Source organism: Stegastes partitus, unplaced genomic scaffold (assembly GCF_000690725.1).
Source record: "Stegastes partitus isolate 25-593 unplaced genomic scaffold, Stegastes_partitus-1.0.2 Scaffold838, whole genome shotgun sequence".
NCBI classification, from domain to species: Eukaryota; Metazoa; Chordata; class Actinopteri; family Pomacentridae; genus Stegastes; species Stegastes partitus.
Window position 1 is genome coordinate 89,311 of NW_007578569.1, and position 17,869 is coordinate 107,179.

At 43.0% G+C, this 17,869-nt stretch overlaps 1 protein-coding gene across 1 annotated transcript in view; it reads left to right on the forward strand.

Moving 5' to 3' along the window:
- The window catches only part of lrrc75a (leucine rich repeat containing 75A), a 74,004-nt gene that overhangs the window by 11,514 nt on the left and 44,621 nt on the right, over nt 1–17,869 (forward strand). Inside the window, exon 2 of the mRNA XM_008292846.1 lies at nt 9,658–9,786. Coding sequence (XP_008291068.1) covers nt 9,658–9,786 — 129 coding nt within the window. The remainder of the gene's footprint in view (nt 1–9,657; nt 9,787–17,869) is intronic.

A 17,869-nucleotide genomic window follows, 5' to 3' on the forward strand; every position in this document is an offset into this window, starting at 1 on the left:
TTTCTTAGAAAAGCAAAGTCTGTGCTTTAATAGTATGAGGCTTTTGATAAAGCATCTTAAACAAATGTATCCATGCAAATAAGGAATTTCCAAAGAAGTTTAGGAGGAGAGATGGTATCGGTATCGGCAGATACTCAAAGTTGAAGTATCGGTATTGGTATCGGAAATCAAAAAGAGGTATCAGTCCATCCCTATTAAATACATGGAAAAGCTACGTCTGGGCTTTAAACTGGATGACCTGGAGCGATTCTTCCAACTTCTTCAAAATTACATTATTACTAGTTATAGTTTTCAGCAAACCTTCATCACATCAGAGAAGGATAGCACAGGATTCTTAATGCAGGTCAACATCAGCTTCATGTATGGGTCCTCCTGCCTCGTTTTCCATTTCCTTTTATTTACCAAAGAGCCTCCGCTTGAGCTGCTGTGTTCGCCATGTCTGTCTCCAGCTCCGTCTTTGTTCACGTTCAGCTGACTTCAGACCGTCGCTTTGATGTTGACCAGCTCTAATTAGTGTGGGTGGTGCTTCCTAATGAAAAAACCCCACACTGTTTTCACATACAAGTCTCTCAGTGTGTCTATACGCACTCAACACACAGTCCCCTCAGAGTTCAAGGAGGTAGACTATGCATTTTTATATTGCTCCTGTCATGTATATTTCATGAGAGGGTACTCTTAATAATGCATTGCCTTCTGGAGGAGGAATACAAATTATACAAACCCTACAAAAAAAACAACAACAGCCTTTTGTTTGCTATTATTTCAATTTGTCCCACTCTTTTTCTTTCTTTTCTTTTTTTTTCTTTTCAGCATCCTCTGGTGGATATGCTAATTGTTAGCTTCATAAACCGTACCATGTTTGGGTTCAGATTAGACTGACCTGGAAGATTAATTTCCATTCAGGGTTGATGTATTTGCGTAACAGCTCAAATCCTGATGAAAATATTAGGAAAGCCACTCACCCACATACACCCACATTATCTGTAGTGCTTTGGATTTCAGCACCACTGACATTTTTCAAGGCAAGAAACTTTATCAGAAATCCTGTTTTTTGTGCCATGATGGTTACTGACTCGATCCCTAAAAACTCATTTCTGTGTATCAAAGTTACATATTTAGAAGTTTTTTCCCCACATAGCTCTACATCACTGCCTCCTTTAGGACATGCACATCTACTAAGTCCCTGCCTCTTTCTTCACCCATCTCTCTGCTACTCACTGCAGCCTGAGCACACCAGCTCCCCTCTGACTCTGCTCTGTAAACTACTTCATGCTACACAATGGCAAGTTGAAATATTGCAGTAGTGTAGCGATACCTGTATAAACCGATTCTGAAGAAGAACATTGGTATAGACGCTCCCACTCTGCAAGTTGCCAGGATTGGTTCTTTAGGTTTCGTACGAATGAAACCCCAAAAATCTGAATCTGAGACTGTCATCAGTGCAATTCAGTTTCAAGGTGGAAAGGCTCATTCATGGTGTGTCACTCATGATCTGAGCATGTAAAAACACCTTACAGCCAAGCTAAAGAAAAATCTTGGTTTTCATCGGAGGGGGCTTCAAGTTTGACATTAATGGTAATATACTTTTAAAATATTTTGCTGAAATTGAGACGAGCAGGTTGACACCACTCTCGTGTCTGTAAGCTAAACATGAAGCTAGAGGCGGTAGCAGGTTAGCTTAGCATAAAGACTGAAGGTCACTTGGCTGAAACATGCAGGCAAAAACACACCATCACTCTGTGGCAAGTCTGTGGCAAAACCCCAACTTTTTATACACAGCTGTGTAAGAATAAGCCAGATATAGCCTCAAAGTGCTAACAGGCTAGGCTTACAGCTTCCAGCCTTCATGCTAAGCTAGGCTAACTGACTACTGGCTTCGTATTTGACATATAGATGTAAGAGTGACTATTGAAAAACATGCATCTCTCAAAATTGTTTTATCTGTTCACACATCAAAGAGTAAAAACTAGAATTCATGGCTTTTCCATGAGGTTGTGGCCAAGCAATTTTATGGCCAGGGAGAACGTAGAAGCACCGGCAGCTAACTAGCTGGCTTAGCATACAGACTGGAGCCAGGTGGAAAATGCTAGCTTAGCGCTCTCTGAAGGGAAAAACAGATTTGACCACTGGCATTTTTTAAATTCCAGTCTTATTCAATCAAATTGAGTTTAAAAACAGAAGGTATGGAAAAAGTTAGACTGCTGGGTGGAACTGTGACCCTTTGGACGGGCTCTGGCTGTGTGTTTTCTTCCTTCCTGTCTTTATACAAAGCTAAGCTAAACGGAAACTGGGTTTAGCTTCTGAGCTTCTCATCTAACTCTGAGCCAAAATTGCAGATAAGTGTATTTCTCAAAATGTCTCTTCGCCCAAGTTGTTAAGAAACAAACTTATTTTAAACAATGGCCGTGTTAAATAGTGGATTCCATGCATTCCATTGTGGACGTATAACTCTTTTTAAAAAGTCAAAGACCACCTTAAGCAGAATCCAGTAGCTGCTGGTGGAAAAAATGCCGTCGTAATATTTGTAATACTCAAATCTCCCTGAGTCCTGAATAACACACGGTGGCAGCATGAACTTATGTGACAACAGACAACTGATCACCTCATGTTACCTCAGTTGCACACTGCAGAGCAGCTGATGATTAGATCGTAGTCTGGATTCATAATCTGTAGTCCAAACACTGTCAAAGTACTGAAAAAGCCAGGAAGCCAATTATTTCCATGCTGCTGTCACTGCTTGTTAGAAAGGCTGAAGAGGCGCCAGAAAGGGGCGTGTAGTGTCACTGCATCCTTATAAGAACACATCACAGTCACTTCATTGGCGTGGCCGTGTTGTCTCAGTAGGAAATAATGTGAGTGTGTGTATCCTGGCCGCCTCAACACGCAGCATAACATGCAGTACATCTAGAACTAATCATAGCTTTCTCTCATCTGTGGTGTTGCTATTAATGTCACTGTCATCTGAAAATACAGCAGCTGATTTGTGTGTGTGTGTGTGTGCGTGTGCGTGTGTGTGTGCGTGTGTGTGTGCGCGTGTGCGTGTGTGTGTGTGTCATTCAGTCAAAGCTGCTGTCATTATTTGCTGCCCCGCCTACGCAGAACAATAGGCAGCATGGTAACCTCAGTGAGTCACAGCTTTCTGCAGGAGACTGAGCCTCTGTCTCTCTTCTCCACCAGCCGTTAGGTCCTGTTGTCATTTCAACGTGTCTGCAAAACACACCCAAACACACATGAAAATATGTTTGCAGGCACGATGTGCATGCACTTACCTACCGACTGAAATGTTCGTACGCACACCCATTCTCTCAGAAAGTGTTTTAAGCCCACGAGCTTTAGCAGCAGAAATAATGGTGCAGCCAATAAAGTGAAGCCATTATATATGGTGTGTATACAGAGAGAGAGAGAGAGTGTGTGTGTGTGTGTGTGTGTGTGTGTGAGTGTGTGTGTGTGTTAGGACTGTCTGAAATCACTCCCTCATTCACTCCCTGAAGGAACGGCATAATAAAACATGTACATATTCAGAGTTTGGACAGTGATGATAAGGCAGACAGCACTGTGCTCAGTGGAAGTGTGATTTCAGTCAATAGTTGGTCAGAAACTCAATTTCAGGTGGTTGATGAGACAAATAGAGGATGTGGTGAAGTTACCGATGAAACAATCTGCTGCTCAGCAGGACCGTATAGACCGGTGACTCAGGGGCTAGCTTGGGATTTGTGAGGCAGGGAAGGGCTTGTGCAGAGAGGTCAGGATCATGGAAGTAGAAACAGGGGCTACGTCTAGGATGTAGTTCTAGTGAAAACTACACATTGTGTTCAGTGGATGTGGAGAGTCGAGGGTAACAGCAGCTCTTTTTCAGAAAAGAGATTAAAATACGGAAATACATGACAGTATGTGCAGCACTTACAGGCTGAGGAACGGCTGTTTCATTGTGAAGCTGATTGTCTATCACCTTGTTTTTATTTTTTAAGGATCAGATAACACTTGCATTTATACCACACCTTCAAATATGTTTGCATTTAAGCGTAACTGAAAACTCCCTCCAATGATTTACTCCATATGTGGGAAAAACAATCGAGTGAGTCTCCAGAGAAAAGTACAGTTGGACATTTGTTGGAAATAAACTGCTGAATTTATCCTGAGCGTGAAAGCTTTGTTTGTTTCCAGTTATTTCACTGTACAAACTGTGAGCTTAGCTTATTGCTTTTAGTAAAGCGTTCAGGTTAATAAGGCCGTGCTAGATCATTAGATGATGGAGTTCCTGCTGCTGTGTCACCTGTGGAAATGACTCCGAGTCCCTTCATCCGGCTGCTGTGTGATGCTACGGCTGTTTCATAGCGTAAAAGAAAAGAAGGCTCAACACAACATTGTCTGAAAACAGATTTCAAAACAGTTATATAATACTGGAGGGAACCAGAGGTGAGCTCTGGTGTGTTTGGGTTAGTGGTGGTCTCCAGCCCAATTAAACTCTGCCCACAAAGTTGACAGACAAGATGGTGACAAATTCAAATAGCAACACGCATTTCCCCGAGCTTTAACTGTCAGCTGAAAAGTGGATCATTCTTCATGTTGGACATCATTCAAGAAAGAATTAACACAGATTATTAAACAACATTATAACTGGTCTTGGGCTGCAGGTGTCTCGGTGGTTAGCACCGTGGCCTCACAGCTAGAAGGTCGCCGGTTGGTGTCCCGGTGAGGACACCCGGGATCTTTCTGCGTGGAGTCTCCATGTTCTCCCCGTGCAGCGTGGGTTCTCTCCGGGTTCTCCGGCTTCCTCCCACAGTCCAGAAACATGCTGAGGTTAATTGGTGATTGTAAATTGTCCGTAGGTGTGAATGTGAGTGTGCTTGGTTGTCTGTCTCTAAGTGTAGCCCTGTGATAGACTGGTTACCTGTCCAGGTGAACCTGCCTTCACCCTGAGTCAGCTGGGATAGACTCCGCCCCCCATGACCCTGGTGAGGATGAAGGTGTAGAGATGATGGATGGATGCAACACTGAGGCCTTGTCCACAGGTAGCAGGGTTTTTATACAACTGAATATCCTTCCCCCTACACACCACCTCGTTTTAGAAAACAAATTCATCCACACCATAAGTGTGTTGTTAAGCACATTCATAAGCATGCAGAACCTTTAGTTCCCCAAATCCTGTCCAATCAGAGTAAGCTTCCGTTTCTTGAGCTCGTCCTTAAAGTGGACCTTCGCCTGTGGTCTTGTACTTGGAGCAGTATCTGGGCCTGGACCAGAGACAACGCCAACACAGGTCTGAGGGCGTCCACGCTGTTTCCGAATGTAAACACAGGTCACATATGTGATGCAAGAACGACAGGTGAGGAAAATAAACCTTCACTTGCTTATAAAGAGGCGTGTTGTTGCCCTATATGGTGATGTGGAGGCGTTCCTGAAGGCAACGTGCTCGAGCTCGGAGGTTAAGAACAAGTAGGATTTATCACCACTGATGTACATACGAGCCCCGTACGCACGGTTGATAAATACAGATGTTTTTGTACTTACACACACACTACATTTCATTTGTGCGACAGAATTTAGAAGCTTTTCTACGCACTGATGATAAATGAGGCCCCAGGACTGAAAATACACATGCATACAATCTGTACACAGGTCTGATCTCGCTCATGGTCCCCAGGAGGTAAACACTGGTAACTATGGAGACTCCAGCTTTATCTGTAGGGCCAGTATCAAGCAGCACATACATTCTGTTTCTGTCAATATCTAACGGGCAGATTGCCCAGACTGTACACATTCATACATTCATGCCCCCCGATGCATTAACCCATCCATTTTGTACACTGCATGAACAAAGTCAAAATGTCATATTTTCTCATCATCTAATTGGCAGATTGCCACAAGATGAGCAGAGTCGTGCTGCTAAGGGAGGCCCTGACCTTTACTTTACTCCCACACTCAGGCCCAACTTTACATTTTGTCCCACTGCTGGTTAGAGTCTGGGATCAGGAAAAGCATTTCATTTTTAAAGCCTGAGCTCTCTCATGTTAGGAACATGCAGCTTTCAGGGGGCTTCAGACTTTTAATCCAGTTCCCAAACAAATCCAGACTTTGGGAGGCCTATAATGGAGCATGATGGATAATCTAAATAAATGATGTTGACTGTTATTTTAATGCAAAGAAATGGTCAGCAGCTGTATTGCTCAGCTGTACTATAGGTACGCATGGCTGGTACCACGCTGGACTCCCTTTTACCTTCAGATTTGTCCTAGTTCTTCATAGTATAGATTTAAGAACACTCCTCTGAGGTTTTGGTCTGTGCTGACATGACCGCGTCACAGAGTTGCTGTAGATGTGTGGGCAGCAGCTTCATGATGGAGACTCTCCACCATCATCCACTGGTGCTCCATCAGGCTGAGGTCTGGTGACTGTGGAGGTGATTTCAGTACAGTGACGTCCTTGTCGTTGTTGCGACACCGTTCTGAGATATGAGGTTTGTGACAGGTTAGGGTGACTATATTTTGATGAACCAGGACACTCGGCGCAGCAATGAAATACTCACATGATACTCGAGGTGTACTCAAAGACGCCTTATAATTTCAGTACATTTAATTACATTTAGTTTGCCTCCTCCAGGACAGGACCAGGACATTTTCATTACTTTATAAAAAACAACCAGGACGGCCATGACAGGACGTGAAAACAGGACGTTTGGTCCCCCTAGACATGATGCGTTATCCTGCTAACAGTTGGATGGTACACTGTGGTCATAAAAGGGTAACAACGGTCGGCAGCAATATTCAGGTAGTTGTGTTTAAATGATGCTCAGACACTATTGACGGCCCCACAGTGTGTCACAACAGTTCCTGTGTCATTACACCACAACCAGCAAGTCAACATGGACTCATGCTTTCCTGGTGTTGGGCACCAAATTCTGACCCTAACGTCCAATGCTGTGTTCACACCAGACGGGAATTCATCGTGCTGTTCACGGGTTACGTGTGTCTTTGGACGCGTGTGTGCACTGACTTTACTCGCTTCATTTGCGCGTATAAATCGCGTCAATCGCACGTCAAGATTTGTGTCTGAATTCAAGTCATTGGCGCGACTGACGCGATCCAGACGCCGGATCCATGGGACCCCCCAGAGACGCACACAGCTCGGGGAGTTTCTCCACCTTCTCCAGGAGCTGCGCCTGGATGACGGCCGCTTCCAGCGCTGTTTTCGGCTGATCCGGACCCAGTTTGACTACCTGTTGGAGAGGATCGGTACCAGGACATCCCTCCATGACATTAACTACACGCTCGCTGAGATAGAGTCATGTTTTTTCATCACCACATACAACAACACGGGACGAGCGGCCGCCAGCAGGAGGACGCTGACCACAGTGACGAGGAGCCAGCGGAGGTTTATCCTGCTAGCATTGCGATAGCTAGCAGCTCGGCTAAGCTGGCTAAGTTGAAGAGCAGCATTCTGGTGTGTGGACTGGAGGAGAGAGACAGCCCGTCTGCTGAGCTCTGAGATCTGCCCTGGCCAGTGATGTAACAGCCTTTCTCCTGGGGTGAGTAAATAAATCAGTAATCAGTGTAGCTGCAAAAAATGAATGAATCATGTTGTTGACGTCACCAGAGAATCTCAACGCTGATTGGCTGATTGGCCATCGCGGTGCGTCAGATCGCAAAAGTTCAGATTTTTCAACTTTCTCTCTGGACGCGCATAACACGCGTCAAACTCGCTCAATTCGCGTCTATCGCGTGAGTCGCGCCGCGGGACGTTTACTCGCGTCTAAAGGTGTCTTCACATTGACTTTACATGTAAATCATTCACGCGAATGATTTTACTCGCGTCTGGTGTGAACACAGCATAAAAGTTGCAGCAGAAATCGAGACTCATCAGACCAGGCTTTGTTTTTCACATCTTCTGAGCTTGTGCTTGCTGTAGATTCAGTTTCCTGTTCGTAGCTTTCACTCGTTGTGGTCGTCTGCTGCAGTCGTCCGTCTGTACGTGGAATCAAAATGGTGTGCATGTAGAGGTCAGCATCCCTTGGTTGATAGGAGTGGTTGTTTCAGTCACTGTTCATTTTTGATCCATTTTCCTCTTTTTTTCTGATGTTTACCTTCAACAAACCACTTTGCCCAGAGACCTGGTGCTCACTGGAGGCTTTGTCTGTATAAACCCTGTGAACGGATGTGCGTGGAATCCTCAGTAGAGGAGCAGCTTCTGAAAGACTCAAACCCTTCCTGCCCTTCTTGGCACCAACAAGCATGTCACATTCAAAGTGGTTTAAATCTCTTTTCCACTCTAATCTGATGCTTTGTTTGAACTTCAGCAGATCCTCTCGATCATGGCTGCATGCCATGTTTCTGCCGTGTGATTACAAACGTCACAAACACGTTAGAGAGCCTGCAAACACGAGAGCAATCGTTCTAAACCGTCTTCTGCTTCCACTTCTATCACACTGCTTAACACAGAACAGCTCGGCTGAAGCCTTTCATGTGTCGTAGCCGCTCATCTGATGCACAAGGCTGACCTCTGGCTGCCTGCTCATTGATTATCTGTTTCACACAGGGTGCAGTGTGGTGCTCTTTAAAGTGCAGTATGTATGTATTCCAGGTTTTTACGAATGTGTATGCATGTTTTTACTTAGCAGTGTTTTCATACATTGGTTTACATGCATATGGCTGATGCAGTGACTTGTGACTTGTACTGAGCTGTTAAAACACTATGTCCCAGGCAAATTTCCCTTTGGGAACAATAAACTACATCATATCTTACTGGCTGATTATGACTTTGCTTGAATGAGCACTTAAACAAGGGTACCTAATGAAGTGGCCTCAGAGTGCCTGGAAGCAGACAGCGCAGTGCTGCAGACCAAATATTAAAATCAGTGACAGCTGCTTTGTCACATCCCTCAGAATACCTTTAGCTGCTCCGCTCTAATCCTCTCCTGTGTACTTCCACGTAAACTTGTCATTCATGTTGACTTTCTAAGATATAACACGGCTGCTGTTCATGCGTGAAGCTCCGGCAACAGGTTTATGCTTCAGCGGCTTTGATGGAGCTGAGATGTGACAAATTTTCATTTTCCCTCACCAGCAATCCGACAGTCAGACGGCAGGAAGCAGCGCAACAGGCTTTAATTTAATGCTTTAGGGGAGTCAGCAAGTTTACAAAGCAGCATGTAAGATGTAAAGGCCTTTCACTTACAGGCCTCGCAAACAAGAGATGTGCATGAATTAATTCGTAGCTTTTGTGTTTGCTTATAATGGAAAAAGGGCTGCAGGTGGCACAGCTGGCTAGCTATTGTCTGTAGGTGTGAATGTGAGTGTGCTTGGTTGTCTGTCTCTAAGTGTAGCCCTGTGATAGACTGGTTACCTGTCCAGGTGAACCTGCCTTCACCCTGAGTCAGCTGGGATAGACTCCAGCCCCCCATGACCCTGGTGAGGATGAAGGTGTAGAGATGATGGATGGATAATGGAAAAACAATCTGTAATATACCAGTGTTGTATTTAACCATTAAATTATTGATGTTCCTTGCGTTTGTTTTGTCGTTCTCTCTTTCATTTTAATGTTGTTGCTGTTTTAGCTCCTCCTGTGCATGGAGTGTGTTTTATATATAGACTGATATTGCCCCTATACTGTATGTACCATATGTGCAATTACATAAGTGATGGTCTTATTTAATCTGTGTAGGACCTGGGCATGGAGTCAACATCTCTGGATGACGTGTTGTACCGCTACGCCAGCTTCAGGAACCTCGTTGATCCCATCACACACGACCTGATTATCAGCCTGGCACGATACGTCCACTGCCCCAAGACGGTAGGACACACACACATGAAAAATACAACGTGAAGAAAATGTGATAAATATTGCAGATTACAGCAAACATGCCTGTGCATGCTCACAGACGGCTGTGATTCATTGCGTTGCTGCTATCAGACGATCTCCTGAATCATTTTGTTGGCCACTGTTGGGTTACTGAAGTGCTCTAAGTGGCTGCGTTTGTCCTTGAGGGAACCACAGCTCCTTGTGTTTGTTCATTCATATGGTCCAGGATGTCATTGAGAGAGAGCGAGAGCGAGAGAAAGCATGACAGGAGCCATACTGGATGAATAATACAGGGAGGAAGGAGGAGTGATGGAGATGAAGATAGGAATTAAAAGCCCCGATGTGTAATTGTAGCGCAGGGCATTCTGTAGGAAGCTGGCTTTGTTAAAAGGCTTATTTCCAGCACATGACGAGTCCATTTGAGTCCACCTACTATAAAAGTACATTCAGAAACAGTGATATGATTTCTACGCCTCTGGATGGCATCGTTCCTTCTGCCTGACATGAAGGAAAAACATCAGATGATTGTTTTACTCTGTGTGTAAGAGATGCGTGTCCATTACATTTCTCCCCTATGAAACATCACCATGCTTTAATGTGATCAATTTGTTGAGACAACAGAAGATGTAGAAGGTGATGATGCAACAAAGACTATGGTGAAGATATTCAACTTCTTGTCTGTGACATAATGAGACCTGTGGAGGGACACTACAGGTCAACAGGATCATTTTTTTAAACTGACATCACCAGAAAACCTCAACAGTTGATTACTTGCAACTAGACAACTGTTTTGTGCTGCAGGTTTTCTGACATTTTAGTTTAACTATGCGAATGAGTTGTGATCCATCCATCCATCATCTCTACACCTTCATCCTCACTATGGGGGGCGGAGCCTATCCCAGCTGACTCAGGGTGAAGGCAGGTTCACCTGGACAGGTAACCAGTCTATCACAGGGCTACACTTAGAGACAGACAACCAAGCACACTCACATTCACACCTACGGACAATTTACAATCACCAATTAACCTCAGCATGTTTCTGGACTGTGGGAGGAAGCTGGAGAACCCGGAGAGAACCCACGCTGCACGGGGAGAACATGGAGACTCCACGCAGGAAGATCCCGGGTGTCCTCACCGAGACGCCAACCGGCAACCTTCTAGCTGTGAGGCGCTAACGGTGCTAAACACTGATCCACCTGCATCCCATGATCCATCTAGAAAAGCTCTAATTTTCATTATTTCCTGAACAGTAATCTGAACATCAGATAAAACCAGCTTCATTTTGTTGACATATTAGAGACTGAACATAACAGAGTGGAGTTTAGATCTCTTTTTATCACTTCATAAATCACAAAATACCTCCAGCAGCCAGAAAAAAACAACTATTTTTGCATGCTTTTGGGAATAATACAGCCAACCTATAAATGATCTGTGAACAAAAATCGGTGGAAAACCTTCAGAATTGAGCCAGAAGTAAAACTTAAACGTTTGTTGTGTGTAAATGAGACTAAGGCGAGATTTCTAGACAAAGTGTAATAAAATAAACACCTATGTGTATTTTGTGGATGTTTTCTTTCCACTAATCTGAAAGAAGACGTTATGTGTATCACAAACTCTCAAAACTGACCAGTGCTTTAAAAAACAGGAGCGATGACTCCACGTGTAGCCTCAGGCTAGTTAGCACCTTCTGCTAGTGATGTTAGCTAATGTTTTCATTTAAAGAATAAAGGTTTGTAGGCCAAAGTTATCTACAGTCTTTTGAAAATTGGACAAGAAACAACAAGAAAACAATGCTAAAAATAAAAATAAAGAATTAAGAATAAGAATTAAGAATAAAGAAATGAAATGACATGATCAGTGGCTGTAGACGTACCGCCAACATCTTTGGTATTGCTGTTGATAGGACTGAGCGTCTTGTAGCAATTTGCTAACAAAATGTTACTGAGTGAATGCTGATTGGATTAGACTAGGCTCAAAGCAAAAACAAAACTGCATTTTTTAAAAATCTGCTGACTAAAGATGATATATATTTCAGTGTAATGGCTAACGGTACCAGGTGTCAGAACCCCGACTGTTTGGGCTCCAGAATGATGTGTTTCACTTCAGGAAAAGCTCATAGTTTAGGTTAAAATACGACCCTCTGCTCCAGTTCCTGTGGTTGAAGAGTCCTGCTCCATGTCGTATACGACTGGTTGGCTTCAAAGGAGTGACAGTCAAAGATATGTTGATTTGAAATGATTTAGGATTTATCTACAACATCTGCAATCCAGCAGAAAATATGAAGAGTTCATTTGCAAAACAGATAACTCCATGTTCACAAACCTTCAGAAAACCTGAGACCACATCCATCAAACTTCACTTATCTCTATTTTTGTCATTTCTCCTGAGTCAGATCCACTCAGCTTCAGTCTGACTGATGTTACCTCAAGCAAACAACAAGACAACACATTTTCTGAAAATCTACAATAACAGAGTTATCTGTTCCTTAAATCAGAAGTGACAATGCAGTCTAGTGGTGCAGGGATGTCATTTTTGGGAGTTACGAAGAGTTCTTATTTTCGTATTAACGTCACCCAAAGCCATCAGATGTTACCACTTTATTAGAGACTCGATAAACACAAAGCGATGTTCACCTGCATCAGCGAACCAGCAATACAACAAAAATACACACACTGCAGTCTGTGTGGGAACTCAAAGTGGCAGCATCTGGTGTGTTTGATGCAAAAGAGCATTTTAAATGTATGCTGCACCTGAGAAATAAACATCAGAGGGCGAATCAGCCACTGATGATGATGATGTTTGCCCGTCTCAAATCCAGACGTGGTGGGAGCTGAAGTTCTGCTTCGCAGCACAACACAGTCTGCTGATGGACCACCAACATTTTATAATCTGTTTGATTTTATGCATATGTGTGTGACCAATTTCATGATTTAGAGACATTCTCTGTAAGTCGACATGCACGTTTTTGGGAAAACGCTGACTGCACTGATGAATGAATCTGATTTATTGTCCCAGAATGCACTGTGGATGCTGGAAAATACACGTCACTCCACAACTGTATGCTGCGAGAGACTCCTCACACAAACAGAAGCTGCAGAGGAAATGGAGGAGGGCTCTGTGCACAGTTCATAATAGGTGAACACATAGAAGCTGAGACGAGGAGACCTGCAATGAAAGAAGCTCCAGAGGGGGTGTTGTTATGTGAGGAGAGAAACGCAATAAGGGAGGAAGTACAGAAGGAGAGGTGTTGTTTCATGTCTGTCGGTGCACTGCTGGTCTTTACTTTCCCCACCTGGGCGTCAAAGACAGTCGAGTTTTTGTGTTGTTAAAAAAGATAAAGCGTTCACAGAACAAGTTGTGATGTCATACTTTAGTTTCCAAAATCATCTTCATGTACGTGGAGCAAAACATGCTGTAAATGCATCAACATTTATATTCTAAACTGATGCATTTTTTTACTACATTTTTCTTTGTTGCATATGTTTTCTATCACGATCTACTGGTTGTGTCATAACGGCGGTCGTTTTGGCGCCAGTCATTGGTCAGCAGCGCTGCACCTTAACACAATGGCAGCTGCAGAGTCCAACTCGGTTCAAATTTTCCAAAGACCCAAAGCTGTGACGGAAGTCCTCCAAAATATCACAAAACAAAGAGGTGGCTTGTGCACTGCAGAGTTTCAGTGGCATGGAGCTTGTAACTTCAACTATAAAATGAGCTTAAATGAAACGGTCAGTTAGATTTTTTGTGGCCAATGAAACAGTAAAATAGTCGTTAGGTTGATGAATAGAATCTTTAATGACAGTCCTAGACGCTGATAACAACATGATGTGTGCAGTGCTGATACTGGGGAGGTAACTTTTAACATGCAGCTTGGCCAAACCATCTCCCTGTAACACATAAAGTTGTGTGCCAGCTTTTTATTGAAATAACTATATTACAGCTTCCTGTGAATAATGTCTCAGCTGCAGAGGAATCAGATATACTCAAACTACAATTCTACAATTCTTTTTCATTTCATTTAGCGGACGCTTTTATCCAAAGCGACGTACATCTGAAGCTATCAGGAGATACGACGACTTTATTTTTTGACTTTAGTTGTTTTGTTTTGTTTTGTTTTTTTCTTTTTTTATGATGGAAGAATTGGAGAAATGTATTAAACATAAATTCTTTTTAATGTCTTGAATTTTGTTTGACCATTAGTTAAGTTTTAGCCGCAGCAGTTCTGAGCAAAGATGCTTCTTAATTTTTTGTCTTTCAAGTTACGATATCGTCACCCTACAGTTGAATGTTGGATGCAAACGTGTTAGCAAAGTGTTGTATATTTACAGATGTAGCAGACAGTAAGCCCTAGAAAATTAAATTTGGAGTCATGTTTCTGTTTTTAGTCTTTGTCAACAGAAACAGCAGTGATGAGAGCTGTGAGAGTCAACCAAAACAGCTGTGTCTGAAAGACGCTGAAACGTTCAATAAAACTGAGAGAAACTGCAGAGTTGGGGAATGATTTTTAGTGTGCTGACTAGAATGAGCGACGTATTTCACATTACTCATCGTCACCTGATCTATTGGTAATGTAAAAATATTGATTGGTGCAGCTTTAGCTTTTGATTCCGCTACTTAATTTAATTGAAATGTGCTGCGATTGCATCAACAAGAGCAGAATGAAGTAGACACCTCAGATATTTCACTTTTCACGCCGTCACACAGACTTTTAATCAGTTGATGGAATAATAAAGCCACTGTACGTATAAATTACTAACTGAAAAAAGTCCATTTAAGGTAGCAGTTCTGCTTCTGTTTACATCACTGCAGCCACACAGACGCAGTGTTTCATGGTTTCCCTCCACAGAGGAAATTTCCATCAAGCGGTGCCACAGAAGCACAAAGAGTATTCTCAGAGAGCCCTACACCCAGAACCTGCTCAGAACGCTGCTTTTATGCAGCAGGAACATGTTGGAAGGATGTTGTTCTCTGAAACACAACAAGCAGAGGCTGCACTTTTCCCACCGTGGTGCTTCCTACAGCTGTGGGTGTGGATGTGGCTCCTGCTGTTGAACACTGTGTGAACGCCTGAACGCTGCCAGTCACACTTTTACAGAATGTACTGTTTTGGTTGTTGGTGTGAATTTGAAGAGATCGGCCAGCACGACACTTCCTCTACATGGTTCAGTCAATTCTCCAGAGAAGTGTCTGAATGAACATCGCCCTCGTCACAGCTCGATTCATCTGCCTGATTGATGAAACACAGTAAACCCGCTGCAGGATTAATGACACATTTCAATGAATAAACAAAGGGACTGAGAAGCCATTTAGCAACGAGACAGGATTAATAGATTGATGTAGTTGTGGTGATGCATAAATAGAAAAGAAATTGTTGATTAAATCACATTAATCCAACTCTGGTAAATTTATGGATCACTGAGGTGGAGGAAAGGGGGAATATAGACTCAGGAAAAAGGTTCTATCTCAATACACGTGTCTTTAAATCTGATTTATGCATTACACATAAAACATACACCCTGGATAATGCTGCTGCCACTGTGAGGAATAAAGTAAAGCCTCCACACTTGTGCGTAAGTAGATTCCAGTCAGTCCCAGATGAGTTCTTCGTATAGACAGCCAGGGTTGTATTGATCCATTCTATAGTAAATATGAAATCAATCAGAATGCTTCCTGTCCATCAGATTAAAGAAGAACCAAACTGACTTTTAATTAAAGGTCAATATAAAGAAGCCAATACAGTATTATCTAATGCACTGTGTTGTGGCATGCAGTCTGTCAGACGAGACAGCAGGAACAAAGAAATCCTTCACGTCTTGTACCGCGGAGCTAGCAACACTGGTTAGCACTGCTTAGCACTGGTTAACACGGGTTAACTGACATAAAGTAAACCTTTTAGAATCCTCTAGAGTTCTGGGTTAGCCGTCATAGTTTGTGATCTGATCTTCAGACAAACACAGTTTCTTTAGGCTCGTGACACTGGCTTTCATATTAACCCTGTTCAGGACTTTTGGGCTCTTTTGGACCCCAGACCATTTGGTTTAGGTGAGAGTTATTGTTTTTTTATTTTTGAAGATTAGTTTTTTTAAATATAAAAAGAGGGACATTTGTCGTGCATTTGGAACCAAAAATACATGAACTTATCAGAAAATGTATTTAACGTAGCGTAAAAGTCTGTAACGACTACCAACAAGTATTTTACATATATTCTTTCTTGGGGTCCAGTGGACCTCCAGAGACCCTCGACATATGTACCATGAAAGTCCTGAACAGGGTTAAGAGTCATTTTACTGCTAAGTATCAGTCTATGACAGCCGTCTGACATTGACTGTGAAATACGTTGATGTGGAGCTGTCCAGGCTCAGAGGCAGCAAAGCAAGTCATGATGCTGCCGCCACCATACTTCACCTTTGGATGGTGTTTATAAGGACCAGATTCAAATCCTGTGGTTACTTTAGGCCTTTTATTATATTAAGTCAGTTAGTAAACATGCTCTAATTTTGGAGTCACAGCCACAGAAGTTAATCATCTCTATTTATGGATATTTCGTGTAAAGTCAATATATTTATATGTAGTGTATTTTACAGATCAAAGTGGCTCTAACCCACATCTGCAATGTTGTTTCATTGATTGGACTCCCTGTCTGTAGGAAGCTCTTGTTGATGTCATGAAGCGGGCAGAGATAATGGATGGATAGTTTGACTGTGCTTTTATTGAAAGTGTCTTGACATTTTGCATTATTTGTTGGTTTGGAAATGCTTCTGAAGCACAGAAAAAGTCTATAAGAAAGACGGTAACAACAGCCAGCAAACTGTTGGGAAGCACACCGGCCAGAGTGTATTTACAAAGACCGGGTTGTGAACAGGGCCGACAGGATCGTGGCTGACCAGAGGCGTCCACTTGCCCCCTTCTTTAAACTGTTGCCATGTACAAGGCGTTATTGCCCTCCTCCGTTAAAAATAAAAACAGATCCAAACTGTCTTTTCCTCCACAAGCCATCAAATTTTGAAATATGGACGGGAAACCGGTTCCCCCATGGGGACAAATAAATGTCTGTCTGGTCTGATCATATTTTAAGACAAACTTATAAATAAATGAAGATAATGCCAAACAATTAGGTTTAAGCTGAAGCTTCAGCAACCAAAAGTCTGACTTCAGTTAACCTTTCTGAGAGCTGATGTGGTGGGTTACCTTTACTAAGCCCCACTGGGAGGAATGGCTCCACTGGTTGTCCATGCAACAGGGCAGCACTGAGGACGTGATGTATGTCTTGTTGTTCCACCCGTCGCCTGCAGCTTTTTATCTAACCAGCTCATTGTGCCGATGTTTGCTCTGGCTTGTTCTTGTCTGTTTCTCCCTCCAGTAGAAAAACAATGTCATAAATGACGGTGTCTTGTCCTGTAGACACATTTCAGATGAACAACAGCTGGTTTGCCTTGGAGGGAAGACATGGTGTGCATCTTCACCATGTGACCAAGTGCTTTTATTTCCATCATGTCATCAGTTTTATTTAGTTTAGTTTTTTTTTTGTTTTTTTCCCATTTCTTGGGGAAAATCAGCAACACAGAACAATTGAACTACAGTATGTGAGCAGGGCTTTCTGTCTTGTGGCCTTGATCAGGGAAAACTGACTTTTATTCAACAATTCTGTGCCGTGTCTGAACTGCTCTCTCTTAGTCACTCCTTCGGTCCTCTCAGGAGTTTACTCCATAGTGAATATTGTACAGGAGTAAAATTTCAGATAGTAACATTGATGGGCTGCTTGTGAGCTGACTGGCTACCAGCAGTGTGCAGTATATGCTTTTGTGTTCCACCATACATGAACACAGCCTAGTTTACACATAATAGTATAATTCATGCTTCAAAATAAAAGCCTCCCTGTAGGTTTGTAATCAAAGTGAAGCTGTTTGCAAACACAGCTCGGACACAGACGTGGGAGAACGAGTGTAACGGTTACTGCATGACGGCCCCAGTTCAGTCCAAGGACACGGCGCCATTGAGGGTGGAGACAATCACAATTTGGCCCATAATGCTGCAGGTCTGCGGCATCAGCTGATAGGAGGTTAAGGGGATGGTG